The sequence below is a fragment of the Manis javanica genome, chromosome 6 (genome assembly GCF_040802235.1).
Source record: "Manis javanica isolate MJ-LG chromosome 6, MJ_LKY, whole genome shotgun sequence".
Lineage (NCBI taxonomy): Eukaryota > Metazoa > Chordata > Mammalia > Pholidota > Manidae > Manis > Manis javanica.
Genome location: NC_133161.1, coordinates 11,203,563 through 11,231,468, shown reverse-complemented (window position 1 = coordinate 11,231,468; position 27,906 = coordinate 11,203,563). Strand labels below are relative to the sequence as shown.

The 27,906-nt window shown below is 48.4% G+C and overlaps 1 protein-coding gene across 2 annotated transcripts; it reads right to left on the bottom strand.

The window, feature by feature from the left end:
• Window positions 1-1,222: 1,222 nt before the first annotated feature.
• Window positions 1,223-27,906, bottom strand: TRPV5 (transient receptor potential cation channel subfamily V member 5). Of its 2 annotated transcripts, XM_036994503.2 has the most exons (16): window positions 27,581-27,906; window positions 25,296-25,393; window positions 25,006-25,128; window positions 24,452-24,589; window positions 24,066-24,164; window positions 23,772-23,947; window positions 23,252-23,398; window positions 21,232-21,444; window positions 11,994-12,080; window positions 11,829-11,905; window positions 11,412-11,577; window positions 11,162-11,228; window positions 9,156-9,424; window positions 6,214-6,320; window positions 5,167-5,429; window positions 1,223-2,871 (listed from the first exon to the last, which is right to left on the bottom strand). In XM_036994503.2, the coding sequence occupies exons 1-16, from the start codon at window positions 27,706-27,708 to the stop codon at window positions 2,609-2,611; spliced, it is 2,421 nt and encodes an 806-aa protein (XP_036850398.2). In that variant the 5' UTR covers window positions 27,709-27,906; the 3' UTR covers window positions 1,223-2,608. The 2 variants fall into 2 exon arrangements, with proteins under 2 accessions (XP_036850398.2, XP_036850399.1); XM_036994504.2 differs by lacking the exon at window positions 1,223-2,871 and having other exon boundaries at window positions 3,926-5,429.

The window sequence follows — 27,906 nt, the reverse complement described above, 5'->3', positions numbered from 1 at the left end:
AGATGCCCGGCCCTGCAGAGGCCGGCCTTACAGGAGCGAAGGCAGTGGTGCTCAAGTCCTGCCCCAGGTGCTCCTGTCCAGCTGCCTGACCCACTGACACGGGCTGAGTTACCCAGCGTCCCCGTCAGCGTGTTTTCTTTCCTTGCACCTCTCACCTTTCCCCCAGGAGCCCTTAAGAAACAGGTGGGCCTGGCCCAGAGAAGTGAATGATCCCTGACCCATGAAGGCATTTCTCGGCTTTTCCCAGCGTGAGCTCAGGTGTGGGTGTGTGAGGACCCGGGACACCCCACCTGGCCCCCTCTCCAGCCCCGCCCAGCCCCGCAGGGACTGCAGTCTCTGCTCTGTCCTCATCTCCCCCACCAGCTCAGCCTCATTACCCCCGACCTTATCTTGCATTTCCTCCCAGCACAGAGGAGGGACTCTGACCTCTGCCCTTCTTTCCCCAGGCCGCAGTCAAAGCCAGTCCTCAGGGGCTGCACCACCATTCTTACCAGAGCCAAAACTTTGTCAATAAAACACTTTGTAAACAGCTGGGAGGGGACATATTTTTAAAGTCCAGTGAAGCCCTGGGAGAACAAAACCTGCCACCTCCCTGGCCCTGCCTGTGAGGCACACAGGGGGTACCAGCCCTTTCTGCATTCTGTGCTGTGAAGTGATGGGGAAGGGGACAGGGGCGGTGGGGTGACCACTTGGGGTGCCCAAGAATCCCTGGCGCAGGAACAGCAGCATTCTTCTACTGTCCCCCCTCCCTGCCCCTGGAGCCCTGTGAGGGCATGGCCCTGTCTGTGTGCGGTGGCAGCTGAGGGCCGAGGTGGAATCCTGCAGAGGGCCTGGAACTGCCCGGCTGAGGGTGCCTCACACCAGAGTTCAGAGTATTCTGGGGTCTTCCCTCCTGTTCTCCTCCCTCATAATAGCCCACGTCTCTGTGTCTCAGTGTCGGTCTCCCCCTCCTCCCTCTCCCCCACCTCTTTCCCTCTCTCTCACACACACAGAAGTACATTTAAACTGAGAAAATCTCCCAGCAATCGCTCGTATTTACATTGGTTTTTGTCTTTTCCAAAGTGCTTCTGCCCATGTTATGCATCATCTTTACTTCCTACAACCCCGCTCAAAGGGAGATATTTTTTACCACCTTGGATAGGTAGAAGAAACCTTAAGTATGGCCAGTAGGAGAACTTAGGATAAAAACAGGTCAATCATAGATTCAACTAGTGAGTATTTATTGGTGCCACATTGTACCGGGATTTGTGCCCAATACTGAGAACATGACGATGAATAAGAAGGTGCCACCTTTGCCCTCCAGAGCTAACAGGCCACAGAGGAAGACAGGCATCTACACAAGCAAGTTCAACAAAGTGCGGGATGTGTACAAAGCAAATATAGGTGCTCTGGAAACAGAGCAGGTGGCCTCTAACTTAACCTGTGGGTCAGGACCCCTACCCCTCTCCCCTTCTCCCAACACACACACACACACACACACGCACGCACGCACACACATGCACGCACACAGCCAACGTATGATTGTTAAGTGGAGACCAACATGATGAAAAGAAGTTACAATGATGGACGGGTGAATGCTGTGCAGAGAAGTAACAAGGCCTGGAAATGTGAGGCCCCAGAAGAAGGAAAACATAGCTCTACCCAGGAAGTAATGGTAATACAGCTTGGCGAGTGGAGTGCGAGAGGAGGGGCGTGAGGAGGCTGCCAAGGTGGCCAGGGGCTGACAGACGGCCTCCGGAAGACCATGGCTGGAGGCAGGAGTTGGATCTCACAGAGATCATTCTGGCTGCAGTGTGAGCTATGGACTGGAGAAGACCAAGGTGCGTGCACAGAGAGCAGCTAGAAACCGACTTCTGTACTGCAGGGGGGAGATGACAGTAGCCCATTCTAGAAGAATAGCAATGGGGCTTGGAAAGGTAGAGAAAAATGAAAGATAGTTTCATTTTACATTGGTATGGAACAGTTGTCAGAATGCATTGAGTGAAAAAAGGTTATTCTAATAAACTGTGCTATTATATGTGTCTTTAAGAGGGATTTATACATACACATGCTTGGATAATGCATAGAGGATTATGGGAAGGATAAATAACCAACTTTTCTTAGTGTGTGCCCCTGGGGAGAATGCTGCCAGGGCTGGGACAGATGGGAAGGCTTTTTCCCTGGGTCTTGTGGCCTCTTTGAATTTTGTACTATGTGATGTATTATCTAACTGAAATTACTTCTTTTTCAAAGGAGATATCTTAAGGCACAGAATCCACAAGACTTGAGGTTTATTGGATACAAGAGTTAGAAGAGACTTGCTAAGGAGAGGCCCAGGATTCTGGATTAGGTGGGTTTGCCTATTACTTGGTTAGTGGAGGAGCAGGTTTGGTGAGGAAAAAAATGCTGTTTGGTTTGGGACATGTTGAGTTGGAGGTGTCTCTTAAATACCCAGGCAGAAGCTACCCAACAGAGAGGCGTCCATGATGGGCAGGCCTGGAGCTCAGGAGACAGATCTGAACGGAAGATAGGGAGTGGGTAACCACGGCGCCAGGTGCACATTAATACAATCTGTAGAAGTAGGTGGGACTCCAGGGTGGTGAGGAAACAGCCTTGTGAACCAAAATATTTAAGGGATTGGTAGAAAGGACATAGACAGTGTGGTAGGAGTGTCTGGCTCTAGATGCACTGAGAGGTGGAGAGAGCTCGAGTATGATCTGAACGCTATAGAGAGCTCTAGTGAGACGAGACTGCTCAGTGGGCTTAGCCACAGGGAGATGACCTTGATGAGAGCGATACCAGTAGAATGGAGAGGCGAGGTCAAGTCACAATGGGTGGAAGACTCAGTGTGAGGTCCGCAGACAATGGAGTCTTCTCCTAAGAAGTCTGGCCCTGAAGAGGGAGTAGAAAAGATATGTCAGTGGCTTAAAAGAGAGAGGACAAGGGAGGGCATTTGCATTTCTTTGAAGAAGGGAAAGAATAGAATATGGTTCTTTGCTGCCTGTTAGAGCTAGTGGAGGCGGGGAGGTTGAGAAGAGTTAGAGGAGCCAGGATGGGCACAGCTTTCTGAAGGGCCAGAAAGGGACCTGGGTCAGGAAGGGGAGGAAGGGTTTCCATTGTGAAAGGAAATCAGGGGGTCCCAGTAACAGCTCTTTCCGGAACCATGCCCCCGGGCACCAGTGTGGATGATGACGTGTGTGCCTCCATCACTGTTAAGGGATGTCCACCCCGTTCCGCCTCATCTGTGCTTTGCATGAGTATCCGGATGAGCCTGCCTGTGGCTTCACAATCCCACTCACCTTTTTCTATTCCAGACCACAGTACTCTTCAAAGTTACTATATATCACATACTATGGGCTGGGATGAGAAGTAAAAGGCTGGAGACCAGACAGAGGCTGTCTGCAGGCCCCGATCATGGGTGCCCTGGACACCTAGTGCCCAGTTTCTTCCTGAGATGGAAGGCCCATCCTCCACTATTGCTGTCACTCAACTCAGCCTCAGGACTAAGGGACAGGGTGTGGAGGATGGCTGCTGCCAGCTCAGAGTTTGCTACCTTCAGGCACAAAGATGATTAGCTGCTAATGAGCCATCTGAGGGACAGACCAGGGACAGTCCCATAAAAGCAATGATTGGGCCATTCAGGCACAGAAAGGCACCATGTGCCACACATTTTTAAAAGCACCAGGATGCAAATGAGATACAAACACTTCAGACTCTGAGCCTCAAAAAGCAAGGATAAAACAACTCAAAACAACAACAAAAAACCACCACAATTCATCCATGGGAAAAGGATTTGAATAGACTTTCTCTAAAAAGAGATATGCAAATATTCAATAAGCACATGATAGATGTCCGATTTCATTAGTCATTAGGGAAACAAATCAAAACCACAATGAGATACCACTTCATACCCACTAGGATGGCTATTATTTAAAAAAACAAAAACAAACAGTAACAAGAGTTGGTGAGAATGTGGAAAAAATGGAACCCTTGTGCATTGCTGGAGGAGATGTAAAATAGCACAGCCAATAAGGAAAATAGTATGGCGGTTCCTCAAAGAGTTAAACACAGATTGTTGTAAGATCCAGCAATTCCACTTCTAGGGGTATGTCCAAAGGAACTCAAAGCAGGAACTTGAACAGATATTTGTACACCAGTGTTCACAGCAGTATTTATTCACAACAGCCAAAAGATGGAAAGAACCCAATGTCCATCAATGGATGAATGAATAAACAAAACAGTGTGTGCTTACAATGGAACATCATTTGGCCTTTAAAAGGAAGGAAATTCTGAAACATGCTAGAACATGATGAATCTTGAAAGTATTATGCTTCGTGAAATCAGCCAGTCATGTAGGACTAATATTGTATGATTCCACTTACATGAGGTCGCCTATAGTAGTCAGATGCACAGACAGAAAGTTGAATATTGGTTGTCAGGGGCTCTGGGGAGGGGATGGTGGGAGTTACTACTTAGGAAAAGAGTGTCTGGGATGATGAAAAAGCTGTAGGTGGGTAGTGGTGATGGCTGTGTAGTCAGACACTGGAAGGTACTTAATGCTGCTGAATTGTATACCTAAAAATGGTAAATTTTGTTATGTGTATCCTACACACAATAAAATTTTTAAAAATAATAAAACAAGGTTAAAGAACCTTTCTTCTTGCACTTTTCTACGTGAGGTTTGGTTGCTAATGGGGGAGAATACTCCACAGGGGTACAGGAAAGGGAAGGACCACAACCTGACATCAGGCCTGACTCTCCCCACACTTGGCCCTGAGGAAGCAGGCAGGTGTTGCAGCTTAGTGCTTCCTAGGGTCTGCATGGGGCACCAAGAGAGACGATCCAGACACTAATCGAGCAGCCCTACCTCATGTCTTTGATGGGCAAGGCCAACTTTGCTTGAAAAGATATGTTCTTTTCCCAAAATGTGGAACTTGAGGAACCCAGAAGATGTGTGAGACAACAGAAGCCCATTGCTCATCTCCAGAAATGTTCATGGGAAGGGTGAGACAGGGCCTTTAAGAATTCTTCTGTCCACCCCCTCCCATGATTCACAGGTAGAAAGTCAGATACATGTGTAGGCAAGCGTCTCCCCCTCTGCCCCATCGCAGGCCCACCTAGAGTCTGGCCAACAGTAACAGGGTCCTAATCATATATGATAGACATCTTCCTCTCCATCCCCCTCACCAAGGTCCAGCCCAGGATTCAGGTGTCCCAGGGTGTTGCGACGAAGTATTTCCCAGCCCCGGTGACTGCTGCTGCTGTGGGATGTGGTCCGGGACAAGGAGGGAGTTGGAGGAGCTAAGGATGCTCTGGCTAGAGTCCCACTTTCAACCACAGAGGGCTGTTTCTCCGAGAGACACTCCTGTCCATCCTCCTTGTCCGAGCACTTGAAGGCTTCCACATAACGAAGCACTCGTAAAGGATTCTGGTCATGGTGGTTCTCGACTCTGAGCAGGGGAAAGAAGAAAGGACTCAGTGAGGTGGGAGAGATGGATCGTGGGAGGAAGTCGAGGTGAATGGGGCACATGTAGCAAACAGGATCAAGAGCTGAGGGGAAGAGGGACTGAAGCCAATGCAGGAAGAGCATCCAGGCTCAGTGAAGGTCAGGTGCTGGAAGGGGGTGTGCACTGGGCTAGAGACCCCCCGAGGTAAGTGGCCAGGATCTGGAGGGTAGCAGTGCTCCTGTGTGTGATGGTGGGGGGACTGGGTGAAGATGCAAGAGAAAATGGTCAGTTAACAGATAAAGATGTCATGAGGATAAAGAGATGCAATTGAGGAAATAAATGAGAGGAGAGCCAGGTCAGGAGCTGAAGGTAGAGCAGGAAAGAGGAGGTTGACTTCAAGGCAAGAATAAACTAGAAATGGGGGTCAGGTGGCATCAAGACTAGAAGGAGTTGGGTAACCCGTACTCAGATGTGTTTCATATACACAGCCGCTCACACACAGCTGCTCTGAGGTACTCCTGGCCTGATGCACCCTCCGCCCTGATGCGCTCCCAGCCCTGATGTGCTCCCAGCCTGGTGCCAGCCACCAGCATCCTTCCGTCCCTCCACTTCAGCTCCATCCTCCTCCCCTAAGGAGGCGAACACGTCTCACTTTATAGAGTGATGCTTTCTCCCTTGGGTACAATTTGGGATCTCCAGAAGGAGAAGAGGAGGATACACGTGGAACTGATGTCCCTTGCTCCGTGGCCTCACACCCAGCACAGCCCCCACACATACTGTCACTCACCGCAGGAACCAGTGGTCCCCCAGCCCATAGGCTTTCCCGCAGATCCCAGACCGAGGCCACAGGAAGCAAGGCAGCTTCCTCTCCAGCATCACCGTGGTGGCCACCACCTAGAAGGAGGCCAGAAGGCCGTGAGGGTCAGGGAGCACTGGAGGCCGCCCACAGAGGGAACTAAAAGGAGCCTGTGGGATGACGACAGCAGAGATGAGTGGAGATGGCGGCCATTGCCCATCCCCTGTGCCAGGCACCATGCGGCCTGCCTTCCTCATCATTCACCAAAAAGGAGAGAGAATGTGTTGAGGGTTTTGAATGAAACAGTGACCCTTACATTACTATTCAGATTCATGGAAAATGAGTCATTCCAAACTAATCTCATTTGCTTTTTCATAAGGAAAGCCACAGACCAATGACTCTAATTTAAATGAAATGATTTAATAGAATCTCTGTGTTCTTGGGGACCGAATGATGCTGCTAGAGTTCAGAGAATTTGCAGCAAATTAAACACCCCATATCCCAAGAAAGAAAAGAGTAGGTTAATGACTACCACTTGGCAGGGAAAATTCTAGTGGCAGGTCACATATTCTGTCCTTTGCCTCATTAATTATTTAAATGAAACAGAAGAAAAGCTTATCAAACAGGCTTGTGACAAAACTGGGAGGGGTATATAATACATGAGGTGACAGAAGCAATGTAAAGATGACCTCACCAGGCCGGAATGCTAGTCCGGAATAGCTGTGACATGAAGTGTAAGGAAACTAAGTGGAAGGTCCTAGATTGACATTTAAAACTAAAGTATCTGTACTGAGTGTAGGAAAACAGTAAAGGGGCTTAGCTATTTAAGTCACATAACCAAGATGCTGGGGTTCTAGTTGGTCATAAGCTTAATAAGGGCCAACTGTATATCTGCTCCGAGACCTGACTTGCCTTAGAGGCTCTTTACAGCACAGTGTCTAGGGCAGGACCCTCACTGCGTTGCTGTCCTCCCACCTATCAGGATCATGCTAGCTTAGAAAGGGCTCCAATCTGTTAGGGCATGAATAGAAGGCACAGTCAAGTTGGACTGGGCCCAGGGAGCTTTATTAAAAGAAGGAACCAGTATTCCTGAAAGGGTCCCAGTGCTCCATGTCTTGCCCCTGTCTTCCCCTCCCTCGCTGCCGCCTTAGGGGCCCAGTCCCCTAGGCATTCTCTGGATTTCTGAGTTGCACCAAATTCCCTTGAACTTCAAGACTTTGAATTCTTTATTCTGTTTCCCTGGATAGGTCTTCTTCTTTATCTTGAATGTGTATTGTGTCTCCTTGTGCCCTCAGTGTCTCCAGCTCCTTCTGGTAACAGAACCCACCTTTTATTTAGGGACCCGTTCCTTCACCGCTCTTGGTCCACTGGTTGGAGCAGACTGGGCTGCACACAGCCCTGGTTAATCAGTCCGTTCTCCTCCAAACCCCACCACCACCAACACCACTCTGCAGTCCTGGGCATCATCCCTGACTTCAAGGATGCACCCATGACTCACACTTGATGCAGTGAGAAGGAACTCAGGCTGGGTTCACTGGAGGAAAGATGCTCTTTTAAAGGCTGCATTTTTCCACGGCATCAGGAGACACCCAGGATACCACACGAATGGAGCCCTTGGAGTTGGGCAGTGCAGTGTACCTGCACATTCCTTTTGGAGTCTGGAGCTTCTAGAAGATAGCTCACCAATACGCCAGGAGAGTCTGACTTACAAGAGAGCCTGGACAAAAGATGGCAGAGCAAAGCAACTGATGTCATGTGTGACCTGGAGATCTGGGCTCTGGCCAGACATGCCTAGAATTTAATTTTAAACTCTCTAGTTATGAGGACCAACACATCCTCTTCCCAATGCCTTCTTTAAAAAAGTCTGTTTGAGTTTGGTTTTCTGTGCCTGTAGCCAAGAGTCTTGATTGAAGTAAACTCTCATCTCCACCCTCATTCTTCTTAACTGGCTACGTCTTACTCATATTTAGAGGCTCATCCTAAACGTCACTCCATCAGGAAAGCACCTGCCCACTCTCCAGGCAGACCCCTCTGTTGTATCCCTTTCTTAGCATCTTCTACTTCTCTGTGACGCTTTCCCTGCTGCCGTTGTACAGCTTTCTGTGAAGTCCTTTGTTTAATGTCTGTCTTCCCAAAAAGACTGTAAGCTTCATGAGGGCATAGACTGCAGGCTTGTGTCCCCAGCTCCCAGACATTTCCAACACATAGCGGGCTCTAAATATTATTGTTCAATGAATGGAACATCTGAGGGGATCAGTGATGGCTATATTAAAATATTTGAATGCAGCTCATATGGCAGAATGTGTACCGTATTATATGAGAAAAAAGACTGGGGCCAAAGAAAGGAATCAAAGATAGGTTTAGCTCAATGTAACATGGACCTTTCTAATAACAAAAACTTTTGAAAAATGAAAACCTCTCTTCCTCCCAACCACTACCCAAATACACTTGATAATAAGGTCCTCATCAGCATGAAAGAAGATATGGAATGACCCTCTGACAATAAATGAGTATTCTTGAGTAGGAATTCAGCCAGAGGACCACTAAAGGTACTTACTACTCTATTAGCAAATTATTACATAAAGAACAGATCATACAGAAACAGGGAGTTACAGAAGCAAATAGAAAATAAAGTCCAAATTAAAAACTGGAACATATAAGAAGTTTCTATTCCCACCAGACTCAAGAATAGCCTCTGGAGCTACTTCTCCCCTGTGATCAACATCCCCGGCTCTTGGGTGGTGATCCTACCCCTGTCCTACCATGTTACCCTGCAATTTCCCCCCTCTATGCCTCCAGATGCTCCTCTGTTGAGGTGACAGTCCCACTGGGTTGTTTTATGACTCTCCTAAGAGTATCAACTGTAACATATTCCACTTTGAATTTTGTCTCCATTTCCTGCCCTTTCGAACGACTAATACTAAGAAACTCACCTGGGCCCTCCATAGCTCGTCCTGCTCGTGGGCCACCCTCCAGTGTGTGTCACCCATCATGGCGATGAACAGGTTGAGCATAAGCAGTGTGGCAATGATGGCAAAGACAAAGTAGACAATGCCAAACGTGAAGGGCAAGTTCACATTGTAGTTGGCGGGCCCATCGATGATGCTGAGGAAAAGCTCGAAGGTGCTGAACAGAGCCATGGGGTAGTCATAGAAATTCCCCAGATTGGTGGGGTCCTCCGTCTGGAAAATGATATAGAATGCTGCCCCACCCAGGAGGAGGGCACAGAGATGGGAAAACACATTGTTAACAAACAAGCATGGACCTGGTCAGTGCTCGTGCATTCACTTTACCTCCAACATGTATCTCCATACGGTGAAGACACACATACACACCCCTAAATGTAAATGTGTATGCATACATGTACGTCACATTTTACCTGTGGACCTGGCTAACCCTGAGACATCCTATGACCAAATCCATCACTCTTGATAATGGTAATACTCAGCCATTTATAAAAATTTATATATACACACACACACACACACACATATGTGTGTATATATGTATATGTAAAATAAATCACCAAACTGGTTTTTATATTTTAGAAAATCAAATATTTAAGAGGCAGGTAACTACAAGAATGCATGGAATCTCCAACAATTTCAAAGAACTGAGCACACGGAAAGGCTAAAAAACAAAAGCACCTTTCAAAAAGTCTGAATGCCCTGCAGATAACCATCCGTCACTCTAAGATTCCCTGGGTGAGTTTGGACCATCATGGAAAGTTTTCCCTGCTCAATGTCTAGCCTACTAGATGGTACTGGGCATCCTCAAACATTTTTACAACATTTGAACCTTTACAAGACTCCTGTCTGTGTGGGGAACTCAAATATAAACAAGGTGACTGCAAGAGCAGAAATAGGGTCTAGGAAAAGCGCTGTTTCTCATTTACTTAGGAAGAAAGCAAGTGCAACAATAAAGAAGAGACAATGTAGGTGATGTGGGTATAGGACCTCTACTGACAACCACTCTGTGAGCCCGAGCGCATTTTGTCATCTGCGTCCGTGTGGATGTGGGTGGGACAGAGGGCAGGTGTGGAGAAAGGGCATGTGAGGGGTACTCCCAACAGGAAGATTCCCTGTCAGAGTGCAGATCTTGGTACATTATTTTGCTCTACTCTTTTGCGGGATCCCCATACACAGGGGATTTCCTAAGACAAAGATATTGTCCTTTGCACTAAAAGCCATAGTCCTTTGGAGTTGGGGGTTCTCCAACTGTCATCCAAGACATCCCCTTGTCTAAGGACTCTCCCCGGACCTTCCTCCGCGCCCCACGCCCGTTCCCCCGCCGCCCTGGGGCTCTGGCTGGCTGCTCCTTTCTTCTTGTTCTTCTCCCTCCTCCTGGCACTCGCCCATGGGCTCCGAGTCCCAACTGCGTCTCGCTTCCTCTCTTTGCCAGCCTCTCTTCAGAACTCCTCTTCTGTGTTCCTCTCTCGCTCTTCAAACTTTCCAAACTTGTTTTCTGTACCTCCTTTTTTGAATTCTTTCCTTTTCTCTCAACTCTGACCACACATAGAAAAAAAAAAGGCATGCTATATGCCACCAAATGCTGTTTCTTCTTCTTTAGTGTGAACAGAGAAGAGCCCAATATCATCCCGTCTGTCTACAGAGTTTTCTGAGATCTGCAACTGGCCAGTCTTTCCTGTTTAATGTCCCTCTCTCTCCAAAGTCCTCTTTTCTCTCTCTCCTTTAAAGGTTGTGCAGGGCAGTGAGTCAACATGAATGTTATTCAAAGCACATGGGTCTACCTTCTGGGCCAGCCTGAATGACCCTGATCTGATGGACTTGAGTGTACTTTGAGACTCACTTTCCACCAGGGGAAAAGAAAGCAAAAGGGGGTGCAAATGAGAAGCCAAATGAGGACTGAGAGCAAGAGTGAGGGTGCTTTCTGGAGACCTGATCTGATGATCTGGCGGAGGGCAGAGTCGCACTCTTACCTGAGGCAAATCCCAGAATAACCACAACCATCAGCCAGCAGAAACGCATTAGGTCTCCAAAAATCATCTACAGGAAATAGCAGGGGAGGGAAGGAGGTGACCTTTCTCCCCCTGACCTCCAGCAGCACCGCTGGCAGAGGGAGGGCCCCATGGTGGCACTCTGGGCAGCTTTTCCCTCGCTCGCCCTCCCTCCCTCTATCTGGGAAGGTCCTGTGGCCGAAGCCAGAGAAACTGCTGGGGAAACACAGACCTTCTGGATCATGATGGTGAAGGGGCCCAGCATCTGGAATCCTCGAGCAAAGTACATGACGCTGCACCAGCCCAGCACCAGCGCGAAGGACATGGGCACCACCTCCCCAGGGGCACTGGAGAGGCGCATCACCATGGTCACCAGCACCAGGCAGGCGTGGGTGATGCTGGGGGAGAGCAGGGAGCAGAGAGTGAGAGGGGAAAATACCCTAGGTCTCCTCCGGCACTGCAGTGACTCGGGTGGTACCCCACGCTCAGACTTACTCCTTACACCTAAAATGCATGTATATTCACACATTCAAGCCCACTGGAGAGAAACCCCTGGAGGAGAGGGTCAGCTGAGGTCCCAGAGGGTGAACAGGAGACCCAGAACATGCATGGGCAAGGGAGGCAGGGGGTTGGAGGAAGGGTCACTCACATGATGACATGGAATGGCCCCCCGAGTACAGTCTGTCCGAAGTAGCGAGAGGCACCAACCCTGAAGATGTCCGGGATCTGAAAGAGGCCAGTGAAACAGAAAGACAATGTAGACTGCACTTCAGCCTGGAGCCTCAGGTGGACGACCTTAGCCTGCACCCCTCACCTCTAGCAGCAGGACGATCACAGCCCCAACGATGGTCACCAGCTCCCCCACTAGTCGGATTTTATCCTGTGGAGTCACGTAGGCCTCCTGCGGGAAGGAATTCAAGATAAGAAGTGCTTTCTGATGAGTCAAGAGTCAAATCCTTTAGGGCAAGTGGTCTAAAGCAAGTAAAGTTTATCCAAGATGAATAAAGGCCCCCCCTTAGCACCACCCTCATGACCCCCTTGCCCCCATTGTGTCTGTCACTGTGGCTAACTCTGTGACCAGGGCATTAGCCGGTGTATCAAAGCTTAATAAATGTTGCACATGCTCCTAAGTTGAATTGCCACCTAGCAAGTTGTAAGCAGTAATTTATGTTGTGTGTACTGAGGGGAATTTACGTTGTATGTACTGAGGGGCCGAAATCACATTTTAGAGCGTCCAATTAAGAAGGCTAAAGCAACAGGAAGAGGTATTAGCGGCTTGGATGGTTTCCGCTATGCTGAGAGTCCAGCTTTCACAAACTCACTGGTTTCAGACAGGTAGAACAGACCATAAACATATCACAGGATTCGGGTCCCGGAGTGGGGCCGGAACCTGCCAGGTCTAGTAAAACCTGGAATCAGTCCCCTAACATCCCCGAGTTTGAGGTTTCTAATCTGCAAAATGGAGACTATAATGCCTACCTCTTAGGGCTGTTGTGAGATCAAATTGGATGACATATTTGGGTGTACTTTATATAAACAATAAAGCACTGTTGATGTATTCATTGTGTTTTTCTTATGATTTGGCAGTATAGAAAAGGCCAGGAAAGGGGCTAGAGATATGAAATGGATTTTAGTTCTAAGAAAGGGCCCCTGCCTTATCCTGAGCAGTAGGTATTGAAGGTATAGTCCTAAGGTTAAGATGAAAGAAGCCCATCCTTCTGCGCACATTATTTCACAGTGAAAGGCTCACACATTACATGGATGTAGTGAGAGGATCCTACAATCATAACCCTTAAGTTTTTTGAGGTCATGAACCCATCTGAGACTATCATAAAGACTATGGACCGTCTTCCCAGAAAACTATTCATTTATACACAATTCCCACAGGAAATTGTACAAATAATTTCAACACCTTCGGGTTCCCTTTAGACTTTTAGGAACTCTGTTCTCCAAGGTCACATCTCTGAATAGTGCACCCAAGAAAGTTGCTGAGAGTCCTGGGGGCCAGTGGGAAAGCTGATGATCTAAGCTAGGGAGGATGTGAGCTCTCCTTAGGCTTAAGGAATGTAAGTTATCTCTGATTTGCAGATAAACTGGAACCTCTCGTCACCCCTCTGCAGGTCCCTCCAGCAGCAGACCCACTGGCACAGCGAGAGGAATGGCTTTTGAAGTAGGAAGAGATGCTCTGTAGTGGGAGGCAATTTGTGGTATAAAAAAGGCCCCCACCAGGAGCCCCATGGTTGCCCAGAATGTGAGTGTCAGCTCAGAAGAGGCCAAGGAGGTAGGCTTCATGGAAGGGGAGGAACAGACTTACCAACAGATGGTGGAAATATTTCAGGCAAATCTTTTGGGATGAGAAGACACTGGGAAAAGGGTTGGCACCTATGCGCCTGGCGAACAATGTGATCTAACAACCTGTGACTCAACTTCAGTTACCTTGTTGTATAAAGAACTGATGTTCTGTAAATGTCTGTGATGTTTATCCCTTTTGGTAAGTTGGTGAATTTTATTTTATCATATAATGGGATATTTCCCTTCTGCTTTGCTTCTGAGGAGGCTCCAAGTTCTTTTTTTATCCTCAGTTCTAGCAACTATTGTTGAATCATCTCTCCTCTGTCCTGAAATTCAGTTATGGGCCTTGTTCTCTTTCTTTATCTTACTGTTCCTACAGCATCTGTCTTTAATTGTAAAACATTCCAATTCCTTTTGTGAATCAGGTAGTAAGTAGAAGTATAAATAATACATTAACCATAAAAATAAAATAACTTTAAATATAGAGATAAAGTAATTACATCTATGCCATGTATGTACTTTTAAAGTATGTACATCTATGTACAAAATTTTTTATTTCTTTTTAAAACTCTGTATCTTAGTTGCATATATCTGGAAAGCCAACCTTTCCCTGGCTCAACTAAGAACAGGAACTGTACAAGTTGGCCAGGAGAACCATGGGGATCAGAGAGGCACCCCTAAAGGACAGCAGGCAAGAGGCACCAGCCATTTCCTCAGAAGATGAAAAGGTAAAATTCCAGCGAATGGAGAACTTGACCACTCTATCTGACTACCTAAAGTGGGCACCTCCACAGCTCTGTCCCCAGAGGTCCTCTCCCTTAAATCAGCTGCAGGGTGCCACAATCTCCGGAGACCCCCTCCTTCCTTACTGTGCTCTGGGACCACCACACAGACCCTTGGGTAGAGTTTTTATTTGTTTGCTACTTTGTTTTTAACTGCTCTTTCTGGAAAACAAAAGGTAATATATGTGTGTAAAAATTGTAATAAAAATAATGATAATTCATAGAACTCACTAGCAAAAAATACCAAACAATCTAATTTAAGAATGATCAGAGCAACTGAATAGCCCCTTTCCAACGAAGAGACACAAATGGCCAACAGGTATATGAAAAGGGGCTCAGCATCACTATTCACTAGGAAAATGTCAATCAAAATCACAATGAAATATCACCTCACCCCGGAGAGAGAAAAAGACAAAAGATAACAAGTATTCATGAGGATGTGGAGAAAAGGGAAGCTTTGTGCACTATTCATAGGAATATAAATTGGTGCAGCCACTGCGGAAAAGAGTATGGAGGTTTCTCAAAAAATTAGAAGTAGAGCTACCATATGATCAAGCAATCCCACTTCTGGGTATATATACAGAGGAAATAAAAGCAGGGTCTCGAAGAAGTCTCTGCACACCTATACTCATTTGAGCATTATTTATAGTAGACAAGACATGGAAACAATCGAGTGACCATCAGCAAATTGATGGATAAAGATGGTGAGGTACATGTACATAATGAATAATATTCAACCATGAGAAAGAAGGAAATTCTGCTATTTGTGACAACATGGAAGAAACTTGAAGGCATTTGTATGCTAAGTAAGATAAGAGAGAGACAGATATTGCATGGTATCACTTACATGTGGAACCATTTTTAAAAAAAAAGTCAGACTCCTAGAAACAGAGAGTAGGAAAGTGGTTGGCAGGACCAAGAGGTGGAAGAAATAGGGAGAGGTTGGTAAAAGGACACAAACTTTCAGCTATAAAATGAATAAGGTCTAAGGATCTAATGTAGAACTATGACTATGTTATATAATTGAAATTTGCTAAGAGAGTAGAACTTAATCATTCTCACACAAAAAGAGTCAAATATGTGAGGGGACACATGTATTAAAACTGGGTGGTGGGAACCCTATCACAGTGTATACACATATCAAATCATTGTGATGCATACTTCAAAAAATCTTACAATTTTATTTGTCAATATTAACTCAATAAAGCTGAAGAATATGGTACTATAGGGTTTTTAAAATATTTTTCTTTTTTTGATTGTTAAGAGGAATTCTAGTGTTCACACTAATGAAAATGCTGGCTCTTGGTTTGGAATAGATACCCTTTTCAAAGTTGAGAAAGGTTACAGTGTTTTAACAATGGACAGGGTCATTGAATCTTAATAAACATTTTTTTATGTCTATTGAACCAATAGTAAGAATTCCCCCTTTAATAAACCATCCTTGTTTCTCTAGAATTAAACTCTAAAACTGCTAATGAGTTTTTCTTTGAATTTTTTAGAATGTTATACGCTGGGGATTGTATTCAAGATTTTCTGTTGGTATTGCAAAGCTGATCCACAGCTTTCTAGATTTGTGGTCCTTACGAAAGGGTTTTGGGATCAATGTTATGGTTGGCAAAGTAAATTAGCAGAGACACACTTTCCAGATCCTGTTCATTCAGTCACCCATTTCTTTCTCAAATACCCTTGTTTTCCTCAATTCGCAGCACTAGCCTTAGCGTCTATCATCTCGTTTCTCATGCACCATTTCTCCCTCATTCAACCCACTCCCCGCCATGCTTCTGGACAGGTCTTTCTAAAATGCAACTACCATCATATGGCTTCTCTGTTTAATACCATCCCTGGCTCCCCAAAGTCTCCAGAATAAAAATGAAGGGAAGATGGGAGAGAGGGTCTTCTCTAAATCCTTATCACCATAGTTTAGTAGAGAATTTCTAAATTTAATTAATGAACAGAGATGGAAACATATCATTCGGCAGGTAGAGATGAAGACAGGATTGAAGACCTTGCAGAGGTAAAACTGGTGGCCTCCTGGGAAGAAGACATGGGGGAAGAGAACCAGCACGCTATTGCTCTTCACTGTACCTGCCATTTGATTTTTAATCATGGGTATTTATTCTTTTAATTAGAAGTGCTCATTGTGAGATAAAAACCCATCGCTACCAACATGACGTCCAAGACACTTGCTTTACTGGCTCCCAGTTCGTGTCCCATACTCTGTGTGAGCTCAGCCTCATTCCACTGTTGGGGTTCTTGGTTGTTAAGTAGGGATGGATTACAGTTCGTGTGAATGGTGCCGTATTCTTAGACTGCCTTCCTCCACCACATTTTTCTGGTTCAGTTTTATTTAGCCCTGCAGACTCAGGGCCCAGCACGCTCTCTGGGTCTCCTTCCCTGCCCCACCCCCACAGGGGGGTCAGTGTCTCTCCTGCAGGTCCAGGTGCTGCTCCACAGACAGCCCTCTCCCTGAGCACCACAATCATCTGAATGCTCCCAGTCTGTCCGATAATCTTAGAGCCCCCTGGGAGCAGGGACTTTTTATCCACAAAGCTCAATGTAGTAGATGCTCCATTAATTCAAAAGAAGGAAGAAGGGAAAGAGGCAGAGGGTGCCAGCTGATCAGGATCTGAAAGTCACAGAAGGAAAGTAAAGCAGTGGTGGTGGGGTGGGGGCCCCAGGAAGTAGGATTGGGGAAAAGATGGCAACAAATTGGGCTTCTCTGGGATTTCCAGATTCCTAGCTCAAGGTCACCTAAGCAGACTTGATTAATAATGCACTGAGAAAATACTCCATCCAACCCTGTTAAAAATAAATGTCTTCCAACAATGAGTGAAATGCTTCACAGCATTACATGGCTTGGCATTTCAGACATTGTCAACAGCCAAATCCCCTGCAGAGGCTGACCATTCATACTTCATTGAGAATGGGCCTATGGAGATTGTTCTCACTTACCAGCTGGCTGAGCTCAGGGCCTTGAAGGAAATGTCCAGAGGGTATGGACATAGCAGAGTAGTGTGCAGGACCGAGGGGGAGGGGGAAGCATGGGCCACCCCGAGGAAGTGGGAGGACTCCAGAACTTGTTAAACTTTCCTCCCCAAGATGGGGCTTGCAAAGAGGTGAAGTTCCCAGAAAGAGTCCTGCTGGCTTCCAATGGGGAGTTACTCTGATTCTCTAGACTGTGTGGGGTTCCTAGTCAGGGCTGCCCATCAAAATCAACCTGGAAGTTTTTGTCATGGCCCACATGCCCAGGCCAACCCTGGGGCTTCTAATTCAATTAGTTTGAAGCAGGCACCTGGCATCTTCTTTTTTAGCTGTAGGTATTTCTGCCACATATCCAAAGTTGAGAACCACTGGGCCAAAAAGAGAGGGTGATCTGGTCCCCATCTAAGGCTGCCTTCCAAGAGTTTACTTCATGTCCTGGTGTCTGTATTTTCTCAGGAGGATTAATTTGGGAAAAAACTACTCCCTACAGAGGAATTCTCCCCATTCCCACTGAAGTATGACTTACCCTAGAAACTGACAGGTTAACCACCTCAAAAACAGGGGCCCTTTATCCAAACTAGCAATCAGACAGAGCTCAGTAGCTGGAAGAGGGAGGCACTTCCATATCTGCCTCCTGCCCGACACCCCAGTGTCCCTCATTGGGACAGGGAAAGACTAGGTATAGCCAAAGGTGAGTGTGGCAAGCCCTGGCTAGCTCTCAAAGCTTGGAGACATGGATTTCTCGCTTTTTACTAATCCTTTTCACCTTTAACTCATCCCCAGATCTCGGCTCAGTATTCTTCCTCAGGGAAGCCTTTGCTGGCCTCAGAGTGCCCAGAGGCCCTTATAATAAGCTCTTAGCATCCTGTCCTTTTTCTTACAAAAGGAACAAATCATGTGAATTGTAACAGTAACACTGCCAGTCTGTAAACTCCAAAAGGGCAGAGATCACATGTTCTGCTCAGACCATGTTGAATTTCCAACCTAGAACTCTTCCAACACCTAGGCTCTATGGGTTCTTGGTGATGACTTGCCTAATGAATGAATTAGTGAAATGTTTTTGGGAAAGGGGCAGAGGTGAAAGCAAGAAAATCTTTAAGAGACAAAAAGGAAATCAGCTGATAAGAGATCAATACTCTCTGACGGTCCAGTTCATCTGGAATCTAAATGAGCAGAGTGACCAACTCAAGACTGGAAAGTTGTTGCCTAGTTGATCAGAAAGATGGAAGCCAGGAGTTCTCAGCCCTGCTGAATATTAGGATCACTCAGAAGGTTTCTTAAAAATACCAGTGCCAGGGCCTCAGCTTCAGACATTCTGATTTATTAGGTGTGGCATAGCTTAGGAACCAGTATTTTTACCAACTTCCGATGCTTCTAATGTACAGTCTTGGTTAACTACCACCAATCTAGCAAGAGGTTGGATCTGCTCAAGGTCAAAACACTATTTGGTTGCAGAGTTAGGGCTAAAACCCAAGGCGCCTGACTCCCAGTTGAGACTTCTGCTCACCTAGAATCCTCAGAGGACTGTAGTTCATGTACTACATGTGGCCTGAGCCAAGCAGACCCTGGGTGGGGATAGGAAATTAACTCTAACTAATTAATAGAGTTCTTGGAAAACTCTGAAAAGGCATAACTTTCATGACCAGACAATGAGGCATCTTAGAGTGAAAAACCCATTAAAATAGATCCCAAACTGGATGGAGACACATTAATGCCATCCTCATATGTCTGCTTTTGTGTAGTTTGTGCCACCTCATATAAATAGATGAGTTTTTTCTTTCATTTCAAGTGCTCTGAGGTGGTATCACTGTGCTGCCCTCACAGAGCCCAGTGATTCTCCAGATCCTGGAAGATTCACAGGGGGAATCCTACAGTGACTTCAGGGCTCTGTGTAGCCAGCTTTATTAATATAATTGGATATTAAAGTATTCATTCATCCAAGAAAAAGTTCCACGGGTTTACTATTATGGCAACAATTGCATTAATCAAGTCAAGACACTTGGTGGATTTTCATTTTTCTAAGACTTTCAGGTAATAAAAAGTGTAGAGAAAAAGAGAATCTCCTGTTGTTTAATAAGTCATGAGAGAAGAATCTTTCAAATCATGGTGATAAGTTTGGGAACCCATGATCACGTCCTCATTGATTTACTACTGAATAATAGGAACACAGATAATCCATAAACTCAAGACCAAGGCTCAAGGGCTAATGCAACGAACAGAGCTCTTTTGTTGGCGTTCTTCACCGTCCAAACCCCTTAACACAGCATTCCTAACCCCTACTCCACCTCCTGCACCAAAAAAGCATATGTGAAAGTCAAGAGCTCAATTTGGACCAAAGCAGCTCTTAACTAGGTGGAAGGCAAAAGGGTAAAAGTGCTAAAGGGGCAAAGGAAGGAGAGAGGGAAGGTGCAATCAGGCTTTAGTTCGTTCTGAGCCAAGGGGAGGGCATCTTTCAAATATAAACAAGACCATCAGGGCCAAAAGACCATGTTCTCTTCCCTAAAGAGAAGCAGACACATAGGGAAAAGACTTACCGGTTATCAGTTGCTCAGCATCACCCAGCTCTTAGTCCAGAAAGCTATGTATATTCTAAGTCCCCAAAATTCCCAAGTTTGAGACCAAAAGGAGAAAGAATGCATCTGAGAAATAGAGCCAAGAATATTGGAAAAGTCCCACCACTCTCAATTCATTTGTGTTTATACATTTTCCCCATTTCTGGTTACTTGCCTGTCCCAGTTGACTGTCTCCTAAATGTCCTTATTGTGTGGCCTCCACCCAAGGCAGCCTTCATGCCCAGCGTGAGATGCATGGAGCACAGCTGCCCCGAGCACCCCTGTGCCCGTTCTAACGAGGTGGCCCCACCACACCCAGGCGTGTCCTCTGCAGGCAGCAAACGCTACTCTGTGAGAAAATGGCTCTGGGTGCTCAGCACACTGTGTATATGTTTAGAGGCAGTTACAGAAGCAGAGATGGAGTGTCCTGAACTGCTTCAGGGTCTAAGCAAGGCTTTCCGCTCTGTTCCTTCTCTGCGCCTACCACTGTCTTCCTTCTAACTTCACTCAGCGTTTTTGATCCTCAGTGAGGCAGGCAGTTTATATTCTCTTTCTGACTCAAGCTACCCCTTTTCCTAGTCTGAGCTGAGCTACGCCTGTGGCTAGTCCACCTGCAGGAAGCACAAACTCATCACCCATCTGCTACTTGCCAAACAAAATTCTTCTTCCTCTTTGTTTTGCTTCCTGCCTACATGCCCGCATTCCCTTTTGGCTATTTTCAGGTCACCAGGACAAACATGTTTGTGACCTATGAACAAATAGGCCAACCCAGTGTAGCTATACTTGTTGAATGTATATGCCTAGAAGCATCCATTAGAGTCCAGTTATTCTGTTACACAGGGAGGGTCAGCTCCCTTTGACCTCAGGCTTACTTCTACGCCACCCCTCTGCTCAGCCATCCTCTCCACGCCAGGTTTCTGAAGGAAACCAAAGAGTACAAGGCCACAAAAGCAAAAGGGACTGTGGAGATTACTTACCTCCACCTGCTCCTGCTCCAGGTATCCTCCAAAGTGGGTCTGACAGCTGGTCAGGCAGCTGACACATCATTGCCAATGGGCTCATATTGACAGTACACAGAAGACAGTGTGGGCCACAGGGGTATCTGTGGTGCCCCAACAGATCAGAAAAGAACTTAGAAGTGGCCGTGGAGCACAGCTTTCCTCCCTTTGGAACAAGCTTTCCCTTTAGGTTCACATTACTGGTTTTTATGTAAATCCTCAGGAATTTTACAAACGTGTGGTGTTTGTAAGGATTCTTTCAAAGTTAACGAGAAAAGCCACAGCTGTGGACGAGTGCACATTGACTTATTAAGAGCCCGGCCTGGTAGCCTCTCTCATGCCTAATTTCTGCCTGGGTGGTCAGCAGCCTGCAGTTGCTGGAGCCCTGTACCCCAGCGCCATCTCCCAGGCTACCCTTCCCTCCCATCCCCTCCGGGGAGAGGCACCTGTAGCAGTTTCTGTTCGAGGATGGTACTATCTCGCGGATTTGTGCGGTTGCCACTGCGTAACTTCAGGGGGCGGTAGGCACAGCACGTGGTGAAACAGATCATGTAGAGCGCGTACAGGGCGCCCAGCACACAGAAATACGGCCGCCCATGTTTCTTCCACTTCTGGTTCACCAGCTGCTTCACTGGGGTTTGTTTCAGGATCTGGCGAGCCTGCCACGGAAGGAGAGTGCAGTTTGGGGTGACCAGCACAGTGAGGAGCGCGGCTTTCCCGCCGCGTCCCAGAGGGAGAGCAATGGCCCGCTCTAGCATCATTCATGCAGCTAGATCGCCATGTCTTTTACAGACAACTAGTAAATTTCTCCTGTGTGCTAAGCCCTGAGCTAGTGTGGCAGATAAACTATTGCAGAAGTAAAGACAAGGCGCCACTGACGCTTTGAAGGATGGATAATGGTTAGTGAGTTAGAGAATATCGCTCCACGAAGTAGCAGCAGCTGCCACGGCCGGAAGGTATGAGAAGCCACTGGGAATGAGGTGTGGACAGGAGACTGCGGAACCTGCTGGGAGTAGTGGGCAGGAGTTACAACCCAGGAAGTCACTAAGGGCCAATCATCGTGCATTGTGAATGCCAAGATGGGGAGTTTGAACCACTCTCTGAATGCACTGGGAAGCACTTGGAAGTAGTCATATTTGCTCTAGAAGCATTGTGGGGTGGAGAGGAGCAATAGAGGGCATAGGTGGCAGGATGTGACCATAATCTAAGCCAGGTGGGTTGGTACTCTGGGGTAAGCAGACGGTGAGAAGTTAAAGATACTGATGAGAGAGGAGGGTGGATGGGATGAGGCATGGGAAAGTAGGAAAAGACAAATATTCAAAGTGCAGCTGGAAGGACTATAAGCCAAAAGAGTATCTTTTCCCCTAAACCTACTGGGAAGGGCAGACATCAGGCACTTTACAGATATGCTTGGCACATCAGGGCAGGAAGCTGAAGGAGTTCCAGCCAGAAAGCCTCTGTTTTTGCCATAATGTAGGAGTCTGGGTTGTGGGTTGGAACGAAAAGGCAGTAAGTGATACAGAAGGGGCTAGAAAGGAATTCTGAGGGAATAGAAAAGGAGCTGACCAACCAAGAGTAAAGCCTGTGGGAGAACATGAGAGCTAGCTGAAACCGGAGGTCAGCACACATGGTGGCCTAGTCAACACAGAGGGACTGGGGTTCTCATTCCCAGGAAATCCTTCTCAAAGCTTATCTGTTTCCAGGCATAGTCTCCGGGAAGATCACAAAAACTGGCCACTCAAGTTTTCTACTACTCATTAGTGCTGACAAACATCCGAGTTTTATGGCTCTGGGGCTCCTAGGAAATTGCCATGTGGCAGATAAACAACAGAAACGCTATCTTGCCACTATCTCGGAGGTTTCTGAAGGCCTGCAGCATTTTCTCCTCTCTACCACAGTCTGCAAAGGGCTTCCTTTCCTTCACATCCCTCCTTCAGTACTGTCTGACTGACCCACGTGTTCGCCCCTCTCTGGAAACCCTTCTTCTGTGGTATCTTCTCTGGCCCATCCAGGGCAAGTTCACTTGACCTCCGTTTTTGCCACACTGCATAGTACAGACCCCTGTGATGCATGGAGATAGGAAATTGACTCTATACATTGTTGTACTCTCCTGCAATGATCAAGGACAAGGACTAGAATCTGAGGAAGCTAACTGACAGGACTATGTTTATTTATTCCTGTGTTCTCAGTTCCTCGTACAGTGTCGGAGCACCTTCACTTGATATGCTGAATGAATGAATGAATGAATGATAGGATGTGACTTCCGTTTGGAGAGTTCCTTCACAGAGATGTTGGCATGAGAAAGGTAAGTGGAAGGGAGAGAACAGCTGGGAAAGGGGAGCTGATTGGACTTTTCTCCTGAAGCCTCAAAATTCTGTCTTCATCTCCGTCTATTAGAAGGAGCCCAGGGTCTGAGCACATCGACAGCGACACCTGACAGCCCTGCATGCTGCATGGCTTCCATACCTCCCGCTTCCTGGAGGAGACCACGAGCTCCAGAAAGGACACCTTCTCTCCCCAGGAGTCGATTTCTGTGAGGTCGTAGAGAGTGGAGGTCAGTGGCCCGCACGTCCACTGGATGTGCTTCCGCTTCTGCATCAGGTGCTGGAACATCTGAGAGAGCACGGCGGTGAGCAGAGGGTCAGTGCAGGACAGCCGGCAAAGGGACACCATGTCCAAAGAGGGCTGCCGCCCACTCCTCAGGGCTCCAGACAGTCAGGAATTGGCAAACCTCTGATACATGAAACTCCATTTTTTCTGGTTGTCTTTCCTTTCCACAAACCTTATAAAGATCTGAACGAAGGGAATAGGCAGAGGGGGCAGAACCTTGGATTACAGAGTAAGTTTTCTAGGGTGTGAGTCTCGGCACTCCTGAGCCAGGGATTCCTGAGGCGGACATGGAGTGGGAAGTAAGGGGCCACCTCCCTTTGGGGAAGTTTGGGAGGAAGGGTCATGAGAGGGACAGCACGGGGTTGGGGGCCCTCACCACGGTGTTGCCCTCCACGCCGGCCAGCTTGAAGGGGGTGAGACCCTGGTGGTTGGGCACGAGGTCCAGGGCTGGCAGGCAGGCCCCGTGCCCATCGTGGGACAGCAGCAGGTTGTACATCTGGCAGGCAAATGTTTTGTTGGGCTGGAGGACCAGGATGTGCAGCACAGTGTTTCCTGGGAGAGGACACGGGTGTCACCTGGCCCCCAGACCAAAGTCCCTGGAGCTCCCGATGCCCACCCCAGGGGCGCCTGGGGGCTGTCCCCGTTCCTCCCCTCCCAGCCCCGCTCTTACCCAGGGAGTCCTGGGCCCGGATGTCAGCTCCGTGCTCAATGAGCAGCCGCACGATCTCCTCGCTGCCCACACAGGCAGCAAAGGACAGAGGGTGCTCCCCTGGGGACAAGAGGGCTCCATGGCCTGAGTGCGGGGTGAGATGGGTTGTCTCCCCGAGCGACCGCCTCTTCCCCCATCTTGGCCCTGGGCTTGGGGACCGTTGTCAGCAGAGGCAGAGGCAGGTGTGGTGCAGAGGGTCAGGGGGGGTCGTGTCTGGCCTGAAGTCCCGAGAGGCTGGCCCCTCCCAGGTGCCCTGGGGCTGGAGCTCTGCTCAAACCCCCCCACCTTTGCTCTCTCCCCCCTCTCCCCCGGCCTCCCCCAGCCCTGGCCCTGGCCCGAGCCCTCACCAAAGTAGATGAGGTTGCGGGCGCTGTGGCGGAAAGCTGCGCCTGTAGCTCTTGCAGAGACGCTGGCCCCGTGGGCAAGCAGGGCTTTCACCAAGTTCACGTTCTGGTTCATGATGGCTATGTGCAGCGCAGTCTGACCTGGCTCGGAGACAGCCCTCAGTCACGGGGTCTGTCCCTAATTCTCTCCGGGGCACATTGCCAGTGGGACTGAGGGCAGTTAGTCCCGCCAGCTGCCCACCTCATTGTCCCTACCTCTTGGCTACTGGGGGAGTGGGGTGTAAATGTAACCACTCTGTGTTGCTAGGAGAGAAAGAAATGGAGTTCTTCCCTTCAGGGAACATGAGAGGAATTCAAAGAAATAATAAGTGGCTAAAAGGAGGCACAGACACTAACGGCCCAAACCAGAATCTTTGCATTCCTCCCAACTCAAGGGCAACCTTTATGAACCCTCCATCACTCCTGCTGCAACTCACCCTTCAGAAGCCCATTTTAAGGGATGACATCAGACACTCCCATACCTGTAGCCACCTTGAATTTCTGTGCAATGCCCTCACCTACAAATGGCTCACACATGGTGGGCTCCTTGACCAGCTCTGGGGCAGCCTCCATTAGCACCATGGCGGCCTCGAGATTGTCATAGAGAGCAGCAATGTGCAGCGCTGTCTCCCCCAGGGCTCCTGGAGCAGAATGAGAGATGTGTCAGACACTTTCCAGAGCCCCTGGAAGGATGGGCCCCAGGCTACAGAGATACTTTCCAAGGCCCCTTTGCAGAGACCCTCAGCATCCTGGGGCAGAGAGGGGTGCCACCTGCCCCTGTCTCCACCACGGTAAACTCCAACCCCACCTCTTTGACCAAAGTCGCAGGCTTGGTCCAGCAGAAGTTTCTTCAGGACGCACAGGTCATTTTCTTTGGCTGCCCGAAGCAGTTGAGATTCTTGAATCCTGGGAGATAATGAACATGAGTCAGACAGAAACAGAATCGCAGAGGATAAAAACAGAGAAAGGATCGGAGACTTTCTCTGCCTAGGACAGGTACCATTCATACAAAGTGTTCAGTGACACATTGCAAAGAGCTGCTTACTGGATTCTAGCAGAGGGTCAGACTGCGGATGGAGCCCATTTCTGGGTTTCTCATGTAGTTGCCACACACTAGCTCTTCCCACTTGGGATGCCTCATGGCTCAGCTGTGTGGGAGACTTAGTAGAGGGGTGTCAGGCCTAAGGAGGCCATCAGGCCTGGCTGAGACCATCTAAGCTGAGTAAATATTTTGGGAACCTCAGGACCTGAGGAAAGTGGAGGAAAGGGAATTTCTACCCAGGTTTTCATTCCTGTTCCCAGGCCAGCTGAACCGGCTCTTTTTAGCCAAGGGGAGTTTGAGAGAACAGACAGGTAGAGAGGGAGAGATGGGCCAGCTGTTAGGACTTAGGAGCTCTGTGGGCTGACTAACCTGCGGGCTCTTCAGGTACACGTCCCTGCTGTGGGACAGGGAGCACTGCGGAGTCGGGGATGGAGGGGCTGTCCGTTCTGCTTTCTACCCTTTGATACAAGGGTTAAATACCTAGTTTACATTGGAGGAGGAATGTAGCCTTGGGCTCCTCTGAGGATAGTACAACTGAGGGTGAGCAGAGGTCCCTGGGGACCTACACACTGTCTTAGTTTCTCTCCTGGGAACAAGAGACAAAGCCGAAGCTTAAGTTGAAGACGATCTAGCTGGGCAAGTATGTGTTGGCTCCTGAGGTGAACACAAAGCCTGGCAGGTTGAGGGTCATGAGGAAGACATGAAAGATAGAGAACCTGAGGGGTTCTTCCATGGTGCCCCCCAGCCCAATTCCTCTCTTCCATGCACGGAGGGAACCAATGAGAAGCTCGGGTCTGCCCTTAGGGCTGCGCTCTCAGGACGGGTCTTCAGAGTGAGGGCCAGTGGCCCCCTGCCGTCTCGCCTAGACCCTTGGTGGGTGTGCACCCAGGATTTCCAGGTTCAGCCCCTGTGCTGAGGGCACCCCACACAGCCTCAGCACTCCAGTCCCTTAGCCCATTGCCCTCTGCAGGGTGGAGGTCGGAACTCAGCTTTCTCCTAGAGAAGGCTGCCCTGGTCCCACCCTAAAGTCCGGAGGGAGGTAGGAGGCCAAAGGTTCCATTGCAGGGCCTGGGGTGGGGGTTGGTGAGCAAGCAGAGAGCCTTTCTGCAAAGCGGGCTCAGACTGCACCCAGGGCTGGCTGCACAATTTGCAAGGCTCAGTACAAAATGAAAATACCAGACCCCTTGTTTAAAAACGATTAAGGATTTCAAGATGATGAGGGCAGCACATGGTTCTTCTGAACCACAGAGCCCTATGCACCCACCCACACAGCCAGCCTTGTTTGTCCCACAGATGTGCTAGCGTCTGCTCCCTTACCCTCCAACATTCTCCAAATGCTCCAAAACAGAGGCCTGCCTATAGGATGGGTCTCTGCCCTGGCTGCTGTTCCAGGGTCTGGACCTCAGGGTGGCCATGAAATGATCTGCCCCAGGTGCACCAGCTTCCCCAGAACTGAAAGTACCCCAGGAGCAGGCACAAGCCTTATTCAAACTGAATCCTCAGGACTTACTTAGCTCATTGATGCACACAGTAGACTCGCAGTAAAAGGTGGATGGACTGAACTAAGGACTGTCCATCATCACCTGGTCCCCCAGCTGTTCATCTCCAGGTGGTACACAAAACAAAGCTCTCCCTGCCACTTTCCCAGGCAATCACATTTCATTCATTCTGATGGTTGTTCTGTACTCTTTCTCCAGCCAACAAGTCTTTTAAAACCCACAGGATCTCATCCCTTCCCCCCAGCAGGTGCCTGCCTATCATCCCCCCAAATACCCTGGCTTCCTCTAGCCAGTCCCTGTTGGCCTCCCCCCAACCCTTCTACTGGGAAGGCAGGCAGAGCCTTAGGGCTACTCTGTTCCTGGCTTTGAATCCACATACATACATACATACATACACACACACCTGACAAATTAGGCCACTGGGGCTTGGGGATGGCAAGGCTGGGTATATCCAAGCACCTGGCCCTGAACTTTGGGGCACTCTGTCTGAAATTTAGAACCCACTGGATCAGGGAGGGAGAAGTGGGATATGGTGTGACTGGGGCCCCTTACCTCTTCTGCTGTTGCATATAGGCCTTGTCCAGAAGCTGGTCCCAGTCTTGCTCTCTGACCAGCCAGGAGGCCAGAAACTTCTGGAGTTGGATCCAGGGCCCTTCTGCCTTGGGCGGAGGAGCCCCCATGTCTTTTCCTGTCAGCACCGGCAGGTTAAGGGAATGTGGTAAAAGGAGCTGGTCTAGGCTCAGCAGCAGCCGAGGAGGCGGGGTCTGTTTGGGGTTGGGACCGGGAATGAGTATGTCTTCCACAGGTGATGTGTGTGCAGTGAACAGTTTGCGGCGATGTGGGGTGTGTGTGTGTGCGCGTGTGCGTGTGCGTGTGCG